This window comes from Scyliorhinus torazame, chromosome 30 (assembly GCF_047496885.1).
Source record: "Scyliorhinus torazame isolate Kashiwa2021f chromosome 30, sScyTor2.1, whole genome shotgun sequence".
NCBI lineage: Eukaryota > Metazoa > Chordata > Chondrichthyes > Carcharhiniformes > Scyliorhinidae > Scyliorhinus > Scyliorhinus torazame.
In genome coordinates, this window is record NC_092736.1 from 7691396 (window position 1) to 7710322 (window position 18927).

An 18927-nucleotide genomic window follows, 5' to 3' on the forward strand; every position below is an offset into this window, starting at 1 on the left:
TATTTCTAGCGTGACCTCGCTGCCAGAACAGGGTGAGCAGTTTGGTCTTTCCTTCTCTCCCTGTTTTCCCCTTGCACCGCCTGCAGTAGGTTTTCTCTGTATTTCTGGGAGGCTAAATTCGCGGTTGCAAGAACAGGTGTGGGAGTTGTAAATCTGAAATTAAAACCGGCCAGAAAATGCGGAAAGCGTTCAGCCAGTTTGTCAGCAACTCTGGAGAGAACAGAGAGATTCACACGTGTCATCGTTCTGCCTGGGCTGAAGGCATTTAGAAACAAACAGGATCGAGGGAAGCTGATAGGGCAGGTGAAGCAGACATTCCTTTATTTGCTTTAGAATGGGGGAAAAAGTTTGACAGGACAGTGTAGGGATTTAACGTGCAAATATTAAAAATAAACACGGCGAGTGGAATTTTGGTGTTTTTTTCCAAAAGTTTTGCCTCATAGAATTTACAGTACAGAAGGAGGCCATTCAGCCATCGAGTGTACAATGGCCCCTGAAAGACCACCCTACCTAAGCCCACACCTCCACTGTAACCCAGCAACCCCACCTAACTTTTGGACATTTGGGGGGCAATGTAGTGTGACCAATCCACCTAACCTGCACATCTTTGGACTGGGAGGAAACCGGAGCACCCGGAGGAAACCCACGCAGACACGGGGGGGAACGTGCAGACTCCCCACAGACAGTGGCCCAGGCCTGGAATCGAACCTGGGACCCTGGCGCTGTGAAGCCGCGGTGCTAACCACTGTGCTGCCTCAGACGGTAAGAGCGAGAGTGGGTGGTTTAAAATGAAGAATAGATAGAATTAGAGGTAGGTAGATGGAGAGAGGGAAATAATTGGTTTCTCGAAAAATCATTGCGACCGCATGCACCAAATTGTGATGACAATTACATTGTTATAGATAATCACTAAAAATAAAGTATAAAATAATAGAAGGATTCACAATTATGAGCATTTCAGTTTACAAATTTGCAGAATAGGAATGAAAAGTCTACTGCACTCTGCGTTTTGTATTAAAGTCCATCGATGATATGTTGCCAAGTTGAGTTCATTAAACTTTCAATCATTCGCATAATATGAGTTTTATTAAGTAGGGGATTGAGCTGTCTTGCAGTCTATTTGTTCTGTAACTCCTTTGCAGAATAGTAGTGTCTTTACTCTTCAATCGCATGTTTTGTTCCTGCCTGCCTTGATCTCACACCCCTCATCCTCTCATCCTGCTTTACATAGAGTTTACCGCGCCAAAGCAGACTATTACCACGGGAGATCAACAATGAGTGAATCACAATTTTGCATATAATTTCTCCCCAGTAATGAGAGGGCACAGTGACCTGCAGTGAAGAGATGTCCCGGAGAGTTTATTCCAGAATAGTATGGATATTCTCGATCAATTGAATGAAACAATCTCAGCTGTTGGATCTGGGAGAGAGCTGCTGCAGTGGGATTGCATGAGTTTGGGACACCGTTAATTACCTTTTTGGTGGGACAAGTCCTGATGCATTTTAACCCTTGTGAATTCCACAGCAGCAGAACTGGTCAATGGATAAAATTTCACCCACTGAATGGGAAGGCATCTAGTCATCGAACTACAGAAAGGTTACGGCACAGAAATAGGCCATTCAGCCCATCATGTTGTGCCGATGGGAAGAAAACGATCCACCCATACTAATCCCGCTCTCCAGCACCCAGGCCGTAACCTTTCTGGTCACAGCACTTCAGCTGCAGATCTAGGTCCCCTTCAAATGAGTTGAGGGTTCCTGCCTCAAGCATCAAATCGGGCAGCGGGTTCCAGGCACCCAACACCTTCTGGATGAAAACATTTTTCCTAATATCCCCTCTAATTCTTCCACAAATAACCTAAAATCTGTGCCCCCCCCCCCCCCACTAGTAATTGGCCCCCTGGTCACCACATTACTGGAAGGACATAATGGGCGAGATTCTCCACTCCCGCGCCGGTTGGGAGAATCGCCTGGGCCGCCAAAATTTCCCGGGACGCCGGTCCGATGCCCTCCCGCGATTCCCCCAAGCGGCGGGGACGGCCCCGTCGAGTTCCGCGGGCCGGAGAATCGCCGGAGACACCCAAAATGGCGATTCCCCGGCACCCCCGCTATTCTCAGGCCCGGATGGGCCGAGCGGCCAGCCCAAAACGGCGGGTTCCCCCCGGCGCCGTCCACACCTGGTCGCTGCCGTCGGGAACAGCGCGGGAACGCTGGGGGGGCGGCCTGCTGGGGGGGGGAGGGGGGATCCTGTGGATGGCATGGCCCGCGATCGGTGCCCACCGATCGTCGGGCCGTCCTCTCTGAAGGAGGACCTCCTTCCTTCCGTGGCCTCGCAAGATCCGTCCGCCTTCTTCTTGCGGCGCGGACTCAGAGAGGACGGCAACCCGCGCATGCGCGGGTGACGCCCGTTATGCGGCGCCGGCCGCGTCATCTATGCGGCGCCGCCTTTACGCGGCGACAAGGCCTGGCGCGTGTAGATGACGCGGCCCCGATCCTAGCCCATTGTCGGGGCCTGAATCGGTCGGGATCGGGGCCGTTTCGCGCCATCGTGAACCTCGACGGCGTTCACGACGGCGTGGGCACTTCGGCGCGGGAGTGGAGAATCCCGCCCAATGGCTCTGGAGGCAGTGCAGAGGAGATGTACAAGAATTTTGCCAAGGCTTGAAAATTGCAGCTATATGGAAAGATTAGTGAGGCTGAGGTTGTATTCCCTCGAACCGAGGAGGCTGGGTGATGACCTAACTGAGGTGTACAGAATTATTGGGGGGCCTCGGCGGAGTGGACAGAAAGACTTGATTCCAAATGCTTCTGATTTAAAGGAGATAGAGTTGTTAGCAAATCAAGTCGGGATTCGTTTGTCCTCCTATTCTGACCCAGATTAGAGATGTGTAGGCAGAAATTCCAATAGATCTTCATCCTGTTGTTAGTATGCTATTCCTCAGACTGAGGGTGAAGATTATCTATCCCCTTGGTGCTAATGAAACAGTCAAACCATTTCCAATCCAGTGTCAAGCCCTCTGCCCTGGGTATTATTAATCAGTATTCCCCCCGGTTGCATGAGTGTGTTTGGGGTTGATACAGGGAGGCAGACGATGTGTATCGTTTGTACAATGTAACTCCCTTTTCACCCCTTCCGCCAGTGAAGGCCCTGATTCTCGTCGGGTTTCTTGTACTGTAGGTGCTGGCAGCCCCTTCGGCCAAGGTGGGCATTCCTCACATGCGAGCCTAACCAGGCAATTCAGCTGTGGAAGGCATCGAGTACTCCCCCAGAGCTGTTCCAAACCTGAAGTTGACGCACCTGCGGTTTCTGTGTTTAGGCCGCAATCAGGTGCTGGAATTTCCCCCCCGCCCCACCCCCCCACCAACCTTTCCAGCTCCGTCTCCCAGGAAAGCTCGGGGGAACTTTAACAACCCTGCAGTCTCTCTGGCTGATATGAATAAACTTGGTTCAATTGAATTCGGTTTACCTGATCTATGTTGCAGAGATCTCAGGGGACTTTGTGTCTGGAGAAATTTACTGAAATATGGAGTGGTGAGGCCATAGAATGTAAGATCGCATGTGCTTAGCTAGAATATTTTTCCATCTGAGTTGGACTTCTATACATTTGGACTCACGCTGTGTATGCTACAATGTGATGGACTGGCTAATGCCCCATGTCCCCATTCGGTCTCCTGTGAAATCATTGGAGATTTAAATTTAAAACAAGGGGCGAGATTCTCCGACCCCCCGCCGGGTCGGAGAATCGCCGGGGGCTGGCGTGAATCCCGCTCCCGCCGGTTGCCGAATTCTCCGGAGATTCGGCGGGGACGGGAATCGCGCCGGTTGGCGGCCTCCCCCCCCCCGCGCGATTCTCCGGCCCGAATGGGCAAAGTCCCGCTGCTAGAATGCCTGTCCCGCCGGCGTGGATTAAACCACCTCTCTTACCGGCAGGACAAGGCGGCGCGGGCGGGCTCCGGGGTCCTGGGGGGGGGGGGGGGGCGCGGGGCGATCTGGCCCCGGGGGGTGCCCCCACGGTGGCCTGGCCCACGATCGGGGCTCACCGATCCGCGGGCGGGCCTGTGCTGTGGGGGCACTCTTTTCCTTCCGCCTTCGCCACGGTCTCTACCATGGCGGACACGGAAGAGACTCCCTCCACAGCGCATGCGCGGGGATGCCGTGAGTGGCCGCTAACGCTCCCGCGCATGCGCCGCCCGGCAATGTCATTTCCGCGCCAGCTGGCGGGGCACTTCCGCCATCTGGCGGGGCGGAAATCAGTCCGGCGGGGGCCTAGCCCCTCAAGGTTAGGGCTCGGCCCCCCAAGATGCGGAGGATTCCGCACCTTTGGGGCGGCGCGATGCCCGACTGATTTGCGCCGTATTTGGCGCCGGTCATCGGACATCGCGCCGATACCGGAGAATTTCGCCCAAGATGTCACACGGATAATTTTAAGCTTGTGCGATAGTGAACAATGGATAATAACGAATTGGCAGTCATCTCTACCGATTTGTATTTGGATCGTACAGAGTCAAAATTACTCAAAACCGCACCAAGTTGGAATTGGTCCGAAATGACTTTGCAACTTAATGGATTTTACTGTAATTCTCCAGGTTGTATATGAAGGAGAACAGAACAGAAGAGGCTGTGAAATGTTACGAAAAAGCGCTCCGTATGGTCGAGCTCGATAAGGGTGAAAACAGTATGGAGTCTGTCCCTGTCTATCGGGAATTGGCAGCAGCAGAGCAAGCTAGAGGTGCCCATGATGTGAGCATACAGCACCTCTTGCAGGTAAGAGTTGAGGTGACAATATGGGGCATTTGGACTCCGCATCCTTGGGCAAGAGTGGTAAAAAGGTCAATGAAAATCGCCACAGCTCATTGCTATCCTGTGGCTCCTACCAGCTCATGTGGCCTCGGGGTGAAAATCAATCATGTTGAGATGAGTTATGTCTCAGTGGGAATCATAGAATTTACAGTGCAGAAGGAGGCCGATGAATGAAATGAAATGAAATGAAAACCGCTTATTGTCACAAGTAGGCTTCAAATGAAGTTACTGTAAAAAGCCCCTAGTTGCCACATTCCGGCGCCTGTTCGGGGAGGCTGGTACGGGAATTGAACCGTGCTGCTGGCCTGCACCCTACTTAAGCCCACGCCTCCACCCTATCCCCGTAACCCAATAACCCCACCAACCTTTTTGGACACTAAGGGCAATTTATCATGGCCAATCCACCTAACCTGCTCGTCTTTGGACTGTGGGAGGAAACCGGAGCACCCGGAGGAAACCCACACAGTCACGGGGAGAACGTGCAGACTCCACACGGACAGTGACCCAAGCCGGGAATCGAACCCGGGACCCTGGCGCTGTGAGGCACCAGTGCTAACCACTATGCTACCGTGCTGCCCTGAGTTAGGGTTGTACTTTCATCCCACAGGCAGAAGGCTATGGGTTCATGTCCCACTTTACAGACATGAAGGCAAAATCTCCTTCACATGACTGGAGGGGGATTTGCAACCAACAAGTACTTTTGAAGTGTAGCCACTGTTGTAGTGTAGAAAGAACGGCAGCCAATTTGCACACAGAAAGCTCTTTCAAACAGCAAAGTTATCATAAGTGGCTAATCTGCTTTTGTGATGTTGTTCGAAGCAATAGTGTTGGCCAGGACACTTGGGAAAACTCCCCTGCTCTCCTCCGGAATAGTGGATTGGGATCTTTCACATCCACCTGAGAGGTAAACCGGGGCCTCAGTTTAATGTCTCATCGAATGACGGCACCTCTGACACTGCAGCACTCTCTCAGTACTGCAGTGAAGTGTCAGCCTATATTTTTGTGCTCATGTCCGTGGAGTGGGCCTTCATCATCGTAGAATCTCTGCAGCGTAGAAGCAGGCCATTCAGCCCATCGAGTCTGCACTGACCCTCTGAAAGAGCACACCAGCTCGACCCACTCCCACGCTCAATCCCCATAACCCCACCTCACCTGCACATACATGGACACTAAGGGGCAATTTACCGTGGCCAATCCACCTAACCTGCACATCTTTGGACTGTGGGAGGAAACCGGAGCACCCGGAGGAAACCCACGCAGACACGGGGAGGATGTGCAAACTCCGCACAGACAGTGACCCAAGCCGGAATCGAACCCGGGTCCCTGGCGCTGTGAGGCAGCAGTGCTAACCACCGTTTCGCCTTTAACCACAACCTTCTGATTTGTACATCAATCTGTGGTGACCAATGCTACAGGAAACCCACAGTTGGGATCTTTCTGATTTTTGTAAAAAACAAACGAAGAGGCCAGCATCAGTTTCTGATTTTTTTTAAAAAAGTATTGTCGTCACTAATTCCCAGTCCTCATCCTTAAATGGACAAGCCAAGACCACTTGCCACTCACTTCAATAAAGAAATTGGCAACGCACTGCAGGCTCTTAGTATTGGGTTTATATGGTCAAAATAAAAACCAACTCAAGGAAATTAACATTTGGCACATCATCTCTGGAATTAGCAAATTGCTCGAGGGAATGTGGTGGAAATGTTAATGTTCCATCTGTCTTACAGACTGTTGACTGGAGTTTGCCCACGCACATTGATTGGTCATCTATTTCCATTTCACTTCAGAATGCTTGATTTGCAGTAGATTACAATAAATATTTCCAAGCTATTCAATTAACCCCACCCACTCACTTCCATTTGAAAGCCGAATATTTGGAACATCTTTCATCTGAATGCATTCCTAGATCTGTTTGAATCCAATTATAGGGAGCTCTGGACTAAAAGCATGAAGAGATTGGAAACTTTGATGTCAGATTGGTGCCCTAAGTAATTTCAGCAGCACTAAGAGGGGATGCACTTGTCTTTAATCGTCATGGTGGAATGCATCATCCAGGCTTTGACCTGCCACTTCAGAACTTAGGAGGGGCGGGGTGGTAATTAACGATCTCCATCTGCTGGTGATTCAGCTAAATGGAACTGAGCCATTGGAACTACGAAAGTCTCTGACCCGCCCCTGGACCTGTGCAGGGTCAGTTGATCAGTTTGGGGGCAGCACGGTAGCCTTGTGGATAGCACAATTGCTTCACAGCTCCAGGGTCCCAGGTTCGATTCTGGCTTGGGTCACTGTCTGTGCGGAGTCTGCACATCCTCCCAGTGTGTGCGTGGGTTTCCTCCGGGTGCTCCGGTTTCCTCCCACAGTCCAAAGATGTGCGGGTTAGGTGGATTGGCCATGATAAATTGCCCTTAGTGTCCAAAATTGCCCGTGGGGTTACTGGGTTCTGGGGATAGGGTGGCGGTGTTGACCTTGGGTAGGGTGCACTTTCCAAGTAAATTCTATGATAATGATCTATGATAATCTCGAGAGGCTGTGGAGGGTCCGTCTCCCATGGACTAGGGCGAGAAAAATACGTCATGGGTCTTTATTCCATCGATATGCGGTTGGAATGCGCGCACGTTAGCTTGGCTGTGTTGTGATTTTCTTTTCCACAAAATAATCGGAGGAGTCTCAGGCACAGAACAACTGTTTATTGACCAATGCGTTGGGAAAAGGCCAGCAGCAGCGAAAGGCCTCCGGAGTTGACTGCCCTACACATGAAATCAAGTTTATCATTTATACAGTGCCCGGCTTACGTAGGCAAGAATATTATTTACATTTGTGCATTATCTGGTACAAACTTTACATTAAACAAATTGCATATGTGTACCCAGGCAGAATGAGTGTTATCTACCTTTATCTAGCCTTCATCTTGCTGTGGATTCCTCCCACACCTCCCTACTTTGGTGCCAGACCCAATAGATGTGTCTGGTCTTTAGGCCGAGTTAGGAAGATATGTGGCTACCCTTTTATCCTGACTATTTGTAGATTGCATCTTAAGAACAGGCCACATCAACTTTTATCTTAGTAAACTTGTCCTTTATTTATTGCTTTAGTATATCGTACTGCACTACATAAATTCAAAATCCAGAAGAATAATTCTTAATTGCCCTGATAGGCTGTTGGTAAACTCTAATCATTTGCCTCCCCACAACAGCTGTGATGCCCTCACAAGGGAAGAAAAACCTTTTGGAGGATCCATGACATTGTATCTAGCGAGACACAGTGCCTTCAGAAAAGGGCGGGGAATGGAAAATTGCATCAAATGTCCAGATTTTGCATTGATAGTAATAATAAATGTGCTACCTGTGTTGTGGCTTCCTTATTTGGTTACCTCCTGCCTCCAGGTGACATCTCACAGGATTTATTATAAAGCCACCAGCGGCCGCCGACTCCTATCACCAGATTCCGATTCAGTTGCCAATTCCAGTCGGCATATCCACATCGGACACACGGAGCAGAATTCACTTTTATACTTCTCGGGATGAGCAAAGGCGGGATTGGACACAGCTGTGATGCTCCATGTGGTGTAATAGCCTGCTGAAACCCACTCCGGACTGGCATGTGGGCAAAGGGCAAGGCTCCGGAGCACCGGCTGCCAGTATTTACAGTAAATCTGTATTCGTGAGCGAGTTAGCACCTTTGAGAGAGGGTTGAAAAATTGGTCAGGTGGGCAGGAATTGCAGTATATCAATGCTCAACCGACTCGCCTGTTGTGAACCCTTGTGAAAGCTAACCAATGTGCTTATGTGGGCAGCCCAGCTTGATTTATTGCATGGTTTCTCCCCTTTCCATTGTAAGAAACAAGGGCAAAGCTTCTCAATGATGGGGCTGGTTTAGGACAGTGGGCTAAACAGCTGCATTCTAAAGCAGACCAAGGCCAGCAGCGTGAGTTCAATTCCCGGACCAGCTACCCCGAACAGGCGCCGGAATGTGGCGACTAGGGACTTTTCACAATAATTTGAAGCCTGCTTGTGACAATAAGCGATTTTCATTTCATTTCATCGACTACCATTTATTTTCATTTACCAAATGCTATCTGAAGTGTCTCTGCTGTTACTTGCGTGTAACATTGAGAGGCTTGTGTGGACATAACGGTGTAGGATTTTCCCCCGTGTTCTATTGTGGTCTGTTTCGATTTCCTGGCTCTGCAGTGCTGCATTAAGAAACTGGCAGCAGGGTGGCACAGTGGATAGCACTGCTGCCTCACGGCGCCGAGGTCCCGGGTTCGATCCCGGATCTGGGTCACTGTGTGGAGTTTGCACATTCTCCCCATATTTGCGTTGTTTTCGCCCCCACAACCCAAAGATGTGCAGGGTAGGTGGATTGGCCACGCTAAATTGCCCCTTAATTGGAAAAAATGAATTGGGTACTCTAAATATTTAAAAAAAGAAACTGGCAGCTCTAGCCTGGTGATATAAACTTGGATCTCTTGGCGTTTTACAGGCTCATTCCATCGTGCTGACAAGTACAGCCTCTGGAGAGGAGGAGGGGCAAATAACTCTGGCTCTAGCTGAGGCCTACACTTCGACTGGCAGAGATGAGCATCATTGTGAGTCTTTTAGAAACATTTCTACACCAGCCTGGAAGAGATTGCAGTCCCCAAACACTGCACTCCGCTTGCATTTTTAATTACCCCCCTGTATGGCCACTCACTCCCCTTCTTAAAACATTCCTACAGTCCTGACGTCTTATGAATCCCCCAGTTCCTTCACCCCCACCACTGTTGTCTGTGCCCGTTAACTGTCTGAGCTGTAAGTTCTGGAAATACCTCCCTAAACCTTTCCTCCTCTCCACCTTTTTGCCCCTTAAAAACACTCTTTAAAAGCGAGCACCTTGTCCAAGCTTCAAGTCACCTGTCCCAACTGGCTTGGCGTCAGTTTTCTTTAGACAAACATTTGAAATGGGAGTGGAGTAGGCCATTCGGCTTCTCAAGCCTGCTTTGTCATTCAATAAGATCATGCCTGATCTATTTATGTTTCAAATTCCACATTCCCATCTACCTCCCATAAGACCAAAAGGCACAGGAGCAAAATTAGGCCACTTGGCCCATCGAGTCTGCTCCGCCATTCAATCATGGTGGATATTTTCTCATCCCCATTCTCCTGCCTTCTCTCCATAATCCCTGATCCCCTTATTAATCAAGAACCTATCTATCTCTGTCTTAAAGACACTCAGTGATTTGGCCTCCACAGCCTTCTGCGGTAACGAGTTCCACCTTCACCCCCTCCCGATAACCTCTGATCCCCTTCCCTAACAAGAATCATAGAATTTACAGTGCAGAAGGAGGCCATTCGGCCCATCGAGACTACACCGGCCCTTGGAAAGAGCACCTTGCTTAAGCCCACACCTCCACCCCATCTCCGTAACCCAGTAACCCCACCTAACCTACACATCTTTGGACTGTGGGAGGAAACCGGAGCACCCGGAGGAAACCCACGCACACACGGGGAGGATGTGCAGACTCCGCACAGACAGTGACCCAAGCCGGGAATCGAACCTGGGACTGTGAAGCAACAGTGCCTCTACCTCTGCCTTAAAAGTATCCAGTGACCCCGCCTCCACTGCCTTCTGAGGCAGAGCATTCCAAAGTCACACAACCCTCAAAAAAAACAAAAACCCTCCTCACCTCTGTCCTAAAAGAGTGATCCCCTAATTTTAAAACACTGCTCCCTAATTCTGAACTCGCCCACAAGAGGAAACATCCTTTCCACATCCACCTTCTCAGTACCATTGAGGATCTTATACACTTTCAATAAAGTCACCCCCTAACTCTGCTAAACTCCAGTGGAAACCAGCCCAGTCCACCCAACCTTTGTCCATAAGACAACCCGCTCACTCCAGGTACCTTATGCAGCTGTGAAGCGCTTTGGGACATTAATGCTATGTTAAAGATGCTATATGAATGTAAATTGATGTCTCTGACTTTTAGCCTTTGATCCCAAGCTCCGACCGGCACAGGTGTCACTCTATCCTACGAGCTGTCTAGCATTACCAGGCTGCTACAGGGAGGACTCTTGTACGTTTCCCTTAAGAGCAATGTGCATCGGTGTACAATACAGTGAGCACCATTCACCATTCACCTCTTGGATAATGAAGGGGAAATTGTAAAGTGACGCTTCAGGGAATCCACTCTCGGGGTTCAGATCTTAATTGTGCCCTCCCTTTCCTTGCTCACTCAGTGCCAGAGCTTCCGACTATCATGTGGGGTGCCATTGTATGGATTCTCCACCCCAGAGGGCTGAGCATGTTCAAGACAGAAATCAACAGATTTCTAGATACTAATGACATCGAGGGATAGTGGGGGAAGTGGCATTGCGGTAAATGGTCAGTCACCATCTGTTTGAATGGCGGATAAGGCCGATGGGCCGAATGGCCTACTCCTACTCCTCTGTTCCCATTGAATCTTCTGTGTAATTGCAACTTTTTATTTGAGTCCACCGTGTTCGCCGCAGTGAAATAATACTTTTAGTGCCTTTATATTTGGCAATACTTTGACATTTATTATAAGCTTTGGTATCTCTCCTGATTATGAAAGTTGTTCACATGTTTCTTTAGACACAGCAGATAAATACTACAAACAGAGTCTGCAATGTTACCAGACAGAAATGGGAAAAGAACACGCTTCAACTCTCTCGGTCCTGGACGATTACTGTCGATTTCTAATTACGACAAGGAATTATCCGGTGAGATGGCTCTTTGAAAGAGTGATTGAATTAGGCCCAATTTTCCTGCTCTTTTGCCACAGCCCTACACAGACCTTAGTTGCCGTTTTATTTAAGAATTTAAACCATTAAATTATTATTATTTTTTTAAAAACATTTCCCAATTAAGGGGCAATTTAGCGTGGCCAGTCCACCAAACCTGCACATCTTTGGGTTGTGGGGGCGAAACCCACGCAGACACGGGGAGAATGTGCAAACTCCACACGGACAGTGACCCAGAGCCGGGATCAAACCCGGGTCCTCAGCGCCGTGAGGCAACAGTGCTAACCACTGCGCCACCGTGCCGCCCTTAACTGTTAAATTATAGTGGAGCAGCCATGGTCTTATTGGGTGGCAGGGCAGGCTCGAGGGACCGAATGGCCTCCTGCTCCTAAGTTCCTATATTTGATTGCTGGAAAGCAGGGGAGAGGGAAAGGTTGGTCAGTGTGTTAAACCTGCTTGTACCGCAGGGCAAGACCAATCTACTTCAAGGTAGAGTAAGAGAAGGCTCTTATGTGTTATGGGTCAGGGTTTAGAGAACCCCAATGTGTATCATGAAGTTCACCTGATCCACAACTTTTAATAGATTGTGGTATGGCGAGCCCGCGGCCCACTCTACAGGTGTGGTACAGCAGAAATGGAAAAGTATTTTTTAAAGCAAAACAATGTTTATTCTATGAACTCAAGTTAACCTTTTTACAACATACAGTGAACATCTTAGCAACCATCAATTCAAATACAACCCCCAAAGAATACAACACTAAGTAATTCTTACTTTCCTTTTAACATCCATAAGACTGAAAAAACACCTTTTAACAGAAAGACATCAGGTTTAACTTCACTACTGAGGACAGTTACCACGTTGAAATCAGCAAATGGACATTCATAATCTTGCAGAGATTCACACACATCCTGCTGTGATTACAGCTTCTCCAAAACTAAAATGAAACCAAACCCACCTGCAGCAAAAAGCCTAAAACGAAAGTAAAAAGCTGCCAGACAGCCCAGCTCCACCCACTCTCTGACATAACTGCAGTAATAAACACCCATTTCTTAAAGGTAGTCTCACATGACAGATGGGATATAAACACCACCACAGTTGGGCCAAGTGACCAGTAATTCTCGACGGCTGACCCATCTATTTCTTCTGCGTAATCACCCATGCAAGGATGTCTGAGGCACTTCCATGCCACAACAACATAACTTAACGGCGCCACGCAACTTCCCTTCCGTTAGCTGCCTGTAGTACTGTATATTACACCGGCCAGCATTCGGGGAACTGGTTTTGGTTTTTAACCGAAGAGCTGGTCTTGTGTTAAGGGAGACTGTCATTGGAGGCTGTCCGGAGAAGGTTCACGAGGCTGGTCCTGGATTTTCGGATGAGATGAGGTTGGCCTTAATGCCCCCCCCCCCCCCCCCCCCCCGCCCAGGACCCCCAATTATTGGGTGGTGTCTTTTTTTTAATAAATGTTTTCTATTGGATTTTTGAACAAAGTATATTTACTGTTATGTACACAGAATAAGATATATATATCCATATATAGAAGAGAAGGGCACACAGAAACATACCCCAAAAAAATAATTTAAAAAAAGAAATATAAAATAAAGTAACTGGTTGGGTATTATGCACCAGCTGAACAGCAGCAGCTCTGTACAATTGGCAAAATTATTTACAACACATTAGTAGGCATCTGTTTGTGTGTGTGTGTGTGGGGGGGGGGGGGGGACTGGGGTGGGGGATGGGGGTAGATGTACATTTGGGTGCCGGGGAAACAATTACAGGGGGCAATACTCGAATGGATCTGGTGTTGATGTTGTCACTTGCTTCTCCCGGACGGGTTTCGCTGCCGTTGTTGTCCCGCGTTCACCTCCGCTTCAGCCAGTCGTCCCGTCTTTCGCCTGGATTTTCCTTATTGGGTGGTGTCTTGACGATTTTTCTTGACGGGATTCTACAGAGCATCGTGAACGTAGCCCCAGTCCATCACACGAACCCGCCTCCGCCTCCCATCCATTGACTCTGTCTACACCTCCCGCTGCCTGGGGAAAGCGGGCAGCATAATCACAGACCCCTCCCACACTGGTTATTCTCTCTTCCAACACCGGACAGGAGATACAAAAGTCTGAGGACACAGATTCAAAAACAGCTTCGTCCCCGCTGTTCCCAGACGCCTGAATGACCCTCTTGTGGACTGAACTAATCTCTTCACACATCTCCTCTACTGAGTAGTGCTACACTTTGTATACTTCACCCGATGTCTATGGATTTACATTGTATGTCTATCGTATGTCCTGTATTTATTCATGCACGGAATGATCTGTCTGGACTGTACGCAGAACAATACTTTTCACTGTACCTCGGTGCACGTGACAAATCTAAATGGTGCAAAAAATGTAACCTCAACACTCATGGTAGTTGCCAGCAGTGGTCACGTGGGAAGGTGAGCACCATTTTACCATGGCCAGAGTTCTCCGGTCATTGAGATTCAATCTTCCCGCCGGCAGCAGAGCTCCGCTAGTCGGTTTCGCAGTGGCGTGGGGTGGTTACAATGGGAAATCCCATTGTCAAGCAACAGGAAGATAGAACCAGAGAATCACACCCCATATTCTCATGGCCTTATCCTGTCCCTCCCTTGTTCTCTGGTGCAGCTTATAGAGGCCTCAAGTTATGTCTAACGATTGTATTGAGCTAGTTATACTGTTCTCCCATTCCCCTCTCTACCCGTGTATGTTGAGCCTTTTTGTTTTATTGTGGCGTTGTATGATTCCTGTGGTTCTGTTGCGCTGTTTGCTAAACCGTAAAACTTCAATAAATATACCTAAAAAAAACCCCAGAATTAAGTCAAGTGACCAACTCGGGTTTCAAAGAGTACCTTAAGGGAGGAGAGAGAGTGTGAGGAAGATAGATTGAAGCAGGGAATTGCAGAGCTTAGGGCCCAGGTAGCTTTTTATTTGTCCATGGGAGGTGGCCATCGCTGTGCCAGCATTTGTTGCCCATCCCTGAGGGCATTTATGAGTCAATCACATTGCTGTGGGTCTGGAGTCACATGTAGGCCAGACCGGGTAACGACATCAGATTTCCTTCCCTAAAGGACATTAGTGAACCAGATGGGTTTTTACAACAATCGACAATAGTTTCATGGCCATCATTAGAGTTGTGATTCCAGATTTTTATTGAATTCAAATTCCACCATCTGCAGTGGTGGGATTCGAGTGGTGGGGTCCCCAGAGCATTACCCCGGGTCTCTGGATTACTAGTCCAGTGACAATACCACTGCCTCCCCTTCCTGAAGGCTGCCGACAAGGGCGCAGGACATCAGGGGTGCACAAGAAGCCAGGATTGGAGGAGTGCCGAGATCCCCGAAAGTTGCGGGGCTGGAGGAGGTTACAGGGAGAGTGAGGGTGAGGCCAAGGAGGGGTTCGAAAACCAAAGTGAGAATCTTAAAATGTCAGTGGGGCTGGGTTATTTTGGTGTCTGCCCACGTTAACGTTGGCCATTGCGTCTTTGCCTCAGGTTGCTTCAAAACTCCTACAAGAATCCCTGCCGGCCAAGCTTTCCACCTTTGGAGATTTCGGCGTGGAGGTGGAGGAGACGTATCACCTGTTTGGGGGAATCGAGCTGGCACAGGGGCACCAGAAAGCAGCCTACAAAATGTTCAAGAAGGTGAGCGCTGGCCGTGAGGTGCAAAATCGTAGATTGGTCAAAATAAGCTCTCAACTGTCAATTAAAAGCCGGATTAAACTGCCATTCATCAGGTTGGTACGGCTGGGATCTTGCTGTGCACAGCTTGGCTGTCACGTTTCCGACACTAACTCATTGACCACACTTCTAAAAAGCAGTATTTCACCGGTTGTGAAATGCCTTTGGATTTCCTGACTATAGCATCACAGCCTCAGGGCAACACTGTCATTGCACCTGCATTCACTGCAGTGGGGGGGGGGGGGGGGGGGGGGGGTCAGGGTTTTCACCACAACAGAGAGGCTCCCCGTCATTGCAAAAATCGCAGAAGTGGCGAAAAATTCTAAATCCTGTCTCCCAACCCGGCATTTCCCATCCTTGTCTGTACGGGACTGGAGTCGGGCCAGGGCTCACGCACGCACGATTCACAGAGGCAGTTGGCCATTTAAATCACCAGCTACCTCCCCTGAAGTGGGATTTTGGAAGAACAGGAATGTGAAATCCGGAATGTGCAGATTTAAACAAGTAAGAGGAGGTCTAAACTTGGAGGGTGCATTTGGATAGGCAGCACACCTCCTTGGAAAGGGAAGGTAACTCTTTAAGTGGGGTCCCGGGACACCTTTGGGAGAGGTAAGGCACTCTTTAGGATTGTTAAAAGTGAACACGATTATTGCACATTTTACACACGAGCACATTGGAACGGTCAGGCTGTCAAGGAACTGTCCAGCTGTCAAAGCTGTCCGGGATGAGCAAAAGCTGTCAAGGAACTGTCGAAGAATACTAGGTGAGTTGGCATGGAATGGAGGGGATAAGGGCAAAGGGAATGTTTTGGCAGGAGATGGCACTAAGTTGGCGTTGGGGAATAGAAGCAATGTGGGTGGGTAGAGAGACGCTAAGTTGGCACTGGGATGTGAGGAGCTGTTGGCCAATCAGATTTGCTGACAGCTTCCCAGATGATGCACCGAGTCCCTCCCTGAGCCAATGAACACCCATCCCAGTATAAAATGGCTGCTGGGCAGCCAACTTCCTCATGGGTGGGCTCTTGACCTGCTCTTTAGATGGTGGGGAAGGGAACACGGCATCCCATAAAATCCAGCCCACGACTTTCAAATCGCATCACAGGTGCTGGATGAATTTAAAATTTAATTAATTAATAACTGTGGAATGAAATGCAAGTTTTATTAATAATGATCGTGAAACTTCTGGAGTGACCGTGTGGTTTTTTTAATGTCCTTCAGGAGAGTAAATTTCCTTATCTGTTCTGGACTACGTGTGACCGCTGGGTGGCACGGTGTCCCAGTGGCTAGCACTGCTGACTCACAGGTCCAGGGTTCGATTCCGGCCTTGGGCAACTGTCTGTGCGGGGTCTGCACCTTCTCCCCGTGTCTGCGTGGGTTTCCTCCGGGTGCTCCGGTTTCCTCCCGCGGTCCAAAGACGTCCAGGCTAGGTGGGATTACGTTGTTAGGGGAGGGGGCGTGGGCCCGGGTGGGGTGCTCTTTCGGAAGGCCGATGCAGACGCGATGGGCTGAATGGCCTTGTGCACTGTCGGGAAAAAGCACTGTAATTGTTCCCACATCACACGGACTGCAGCCTGCTGTCAACAAGGGCAGACATCGATAACAGAGGTTCAACATTGCCTGCAGTGAACCAGTGTAGCCTTTGGTCGTCTGAGGAGGCTGTTTGAAGACCAGGACCTCAGATCCGGCACTAAGCTCATGGACTACAGAGCAGTAATGATACCCGCCCTCCTATTTATGGCTCAGAGATGTAAACGATGGGACTTCCGGTGGCGGCCATGGAGTGAGTGGTCGCACACAGGGCAGCTCCAGCTCGAGAGGTGTGAACTGTGTACAGCAGACACCTCCAAACTCTGGAGAGGTACCACCAGCCCTTCCTCCGCAAGATCCTGTCAATCCATTAGCAGGATAGATGCACCAACATCCGAGTTCTTGCTCAGGCCGACATCCCCAGCATTGAAGCATTGACCAGGCTCAGACCGCTCCGATGGGTGGGTCACATTGTCTGCGTGCCTGACGTGAGACTTCCAAAACAAGCTCTCTTACTGGGAGCTTCGACACGGCAAGCAAACCCCAGGAGAACAGAGGAAGCCCTTCAAGAATACCCTCAAAGTCTCCTCGGAAAAGTGCAACATCCCCACCGACACCTGGCAATCCCTGGCCCAAGTCCGCCCGAACTGAAATGAAATGAAAATCGCTTATTGTCACAAGTAGGCTTCAAATGAAGTTACTGTGAAAGGCCCCTAGTCGCCACATTCCGGCGCCTGTTCGGGGAGGCTGTTACGGGAAACGAACCGTGCTGCTGGCCTGCCTTGGTCTGCTTTCAAAGCCAGCGATTTAGCCCTGTGCTAAACAGCCCCCTGCAGGCTGCAGAGACAGTGGAGGAAAAGTATCTGGGAAGGAGCTGAACACCTGGAGTTGCATCGCCGGGAGCAATCTGATGCCAAGATTCGATAGCAGAAGGAGAGCGTGGCCACCCGGGCACCCCACCCACCCGGGGACCACACCCACTCGGGCACCCCACCCACCTGCTCCTCCAACCACTGTCTGCCCCACCTGTCACGTAGACTGGCGCACTGGGCCCCTAGGTCACCTGAGAACTCATTTTTAGCGCTAAAGCATGTCATCCTGAACTCTGAGGGGCGGGCTAAGACGAAGGAGCAGAGAGAGATGCCACCTGCACAATGAATGCTAGTCGAGCCATCAAAGCTCACACTCCAAGAGCAAATAAAAAGAAACAACAATTTGGAACCAAATGGAAGACTGAGATTCCCGTATATCTTGTGATGGGCTCTGCTGAAACACAGCTCCCTGTAATCATACAGTACTTCTAATTATTCAAGCCAACCAGTTAGAACATTGGTTGTTTATTGACCTGTTGTGAAGACAATGTGGCAATTAATCTTGCTTTGTTGTACTTCCAGGACACACAAATGCATCTGACCGATAAATACACAAATTGGAATCAATAAATGTCCCTGTACAATTGATTATAATTATTTGTTTGTTATGATCTGTCCAACATTTAACTTGATATTTCGGCACACAAAAGGGCCTTTGTACTTGCACAGTCAGTGACTTTGTTTAATGTCACATCAGCTTGAGTATGCTGCACATTTTGGCTCCTTCGCTGAAAGTGAAGCTCGTTAGAAGATGCTCGTAATTCTCTTTGAAAGACAAAACATTTTTCACAGGGAAGTTTAAAATGGATGCAAACGATGCTAAATGACCAACAATCTGGTCTTTGTCTTTCAAGTGTCTGCATAGCTAACCCCCACGACATAAATGGCGGAGGCGCCCCTCGTATAGTGAAATGAAATGAATGGAATGAAAAAATGAAAATGGCTTATTGTCACAAGTAGGCTTCAATGAAGTTACTGTGAAAAGCCCCTAGTTGCCACATTCCGGCACCTGTTCAGGGAGGCTGTTGCGGGAATTGAACCGTGCTGCTGGCCTGCCTTGGTCTGCATTCATAGCCAGCGATTTAGCCCTGTGCTAAACAGCCCCTAAGGCCGTGAGGCTGGTTAACGCTTTCACCCCGAGTCAGACTTATGTGGGCTAAAATTCCCAGTGTTGAGAAAATGCTTTATCTCTGAAGATGGCCACCTTGAATGTTCGACTCAGAGCCAGTCCCGAGATGTGAAAAGTTGAATATCTTCACCCAAGGGTGTGCCCTGGCTAACATTCCTCCCT

At 49.3% G+C, this 18927-nt stretch overlaps 1 protein-coding gene across 3 annotated transcripts in view; it reads left to right on the forward strand.

Moving 5' to 3' along the window:
- Positions 1-18927, forward strand: part of ttc23 (tetratricopeptide repeat domain 23) — a 59006-nt gene that overhangs the window by 21421 nt on the left and 18658 nt on the right. For all 3 annotated transcript variants that reach the window (XM_072492761.1, XM_072492762.1, XM_072492763.1), the window contains 4 exons: positions 4588-4765; positions 9284-9389; positions 11396-11523; positions 15053-15202. In XM_072492761.1, coding sequence (XP_072348862.1) covers positions 4588-4765; positions 9284-9389; positions 11396-11523; positions 15053-15202 — 562 coding nt within the window. The remainder of the gene's footprint in view (positions 1-4587; positions 4766-9283; positions 9390-11395; positions 11524-15052; positions 15203-18927) is intronic.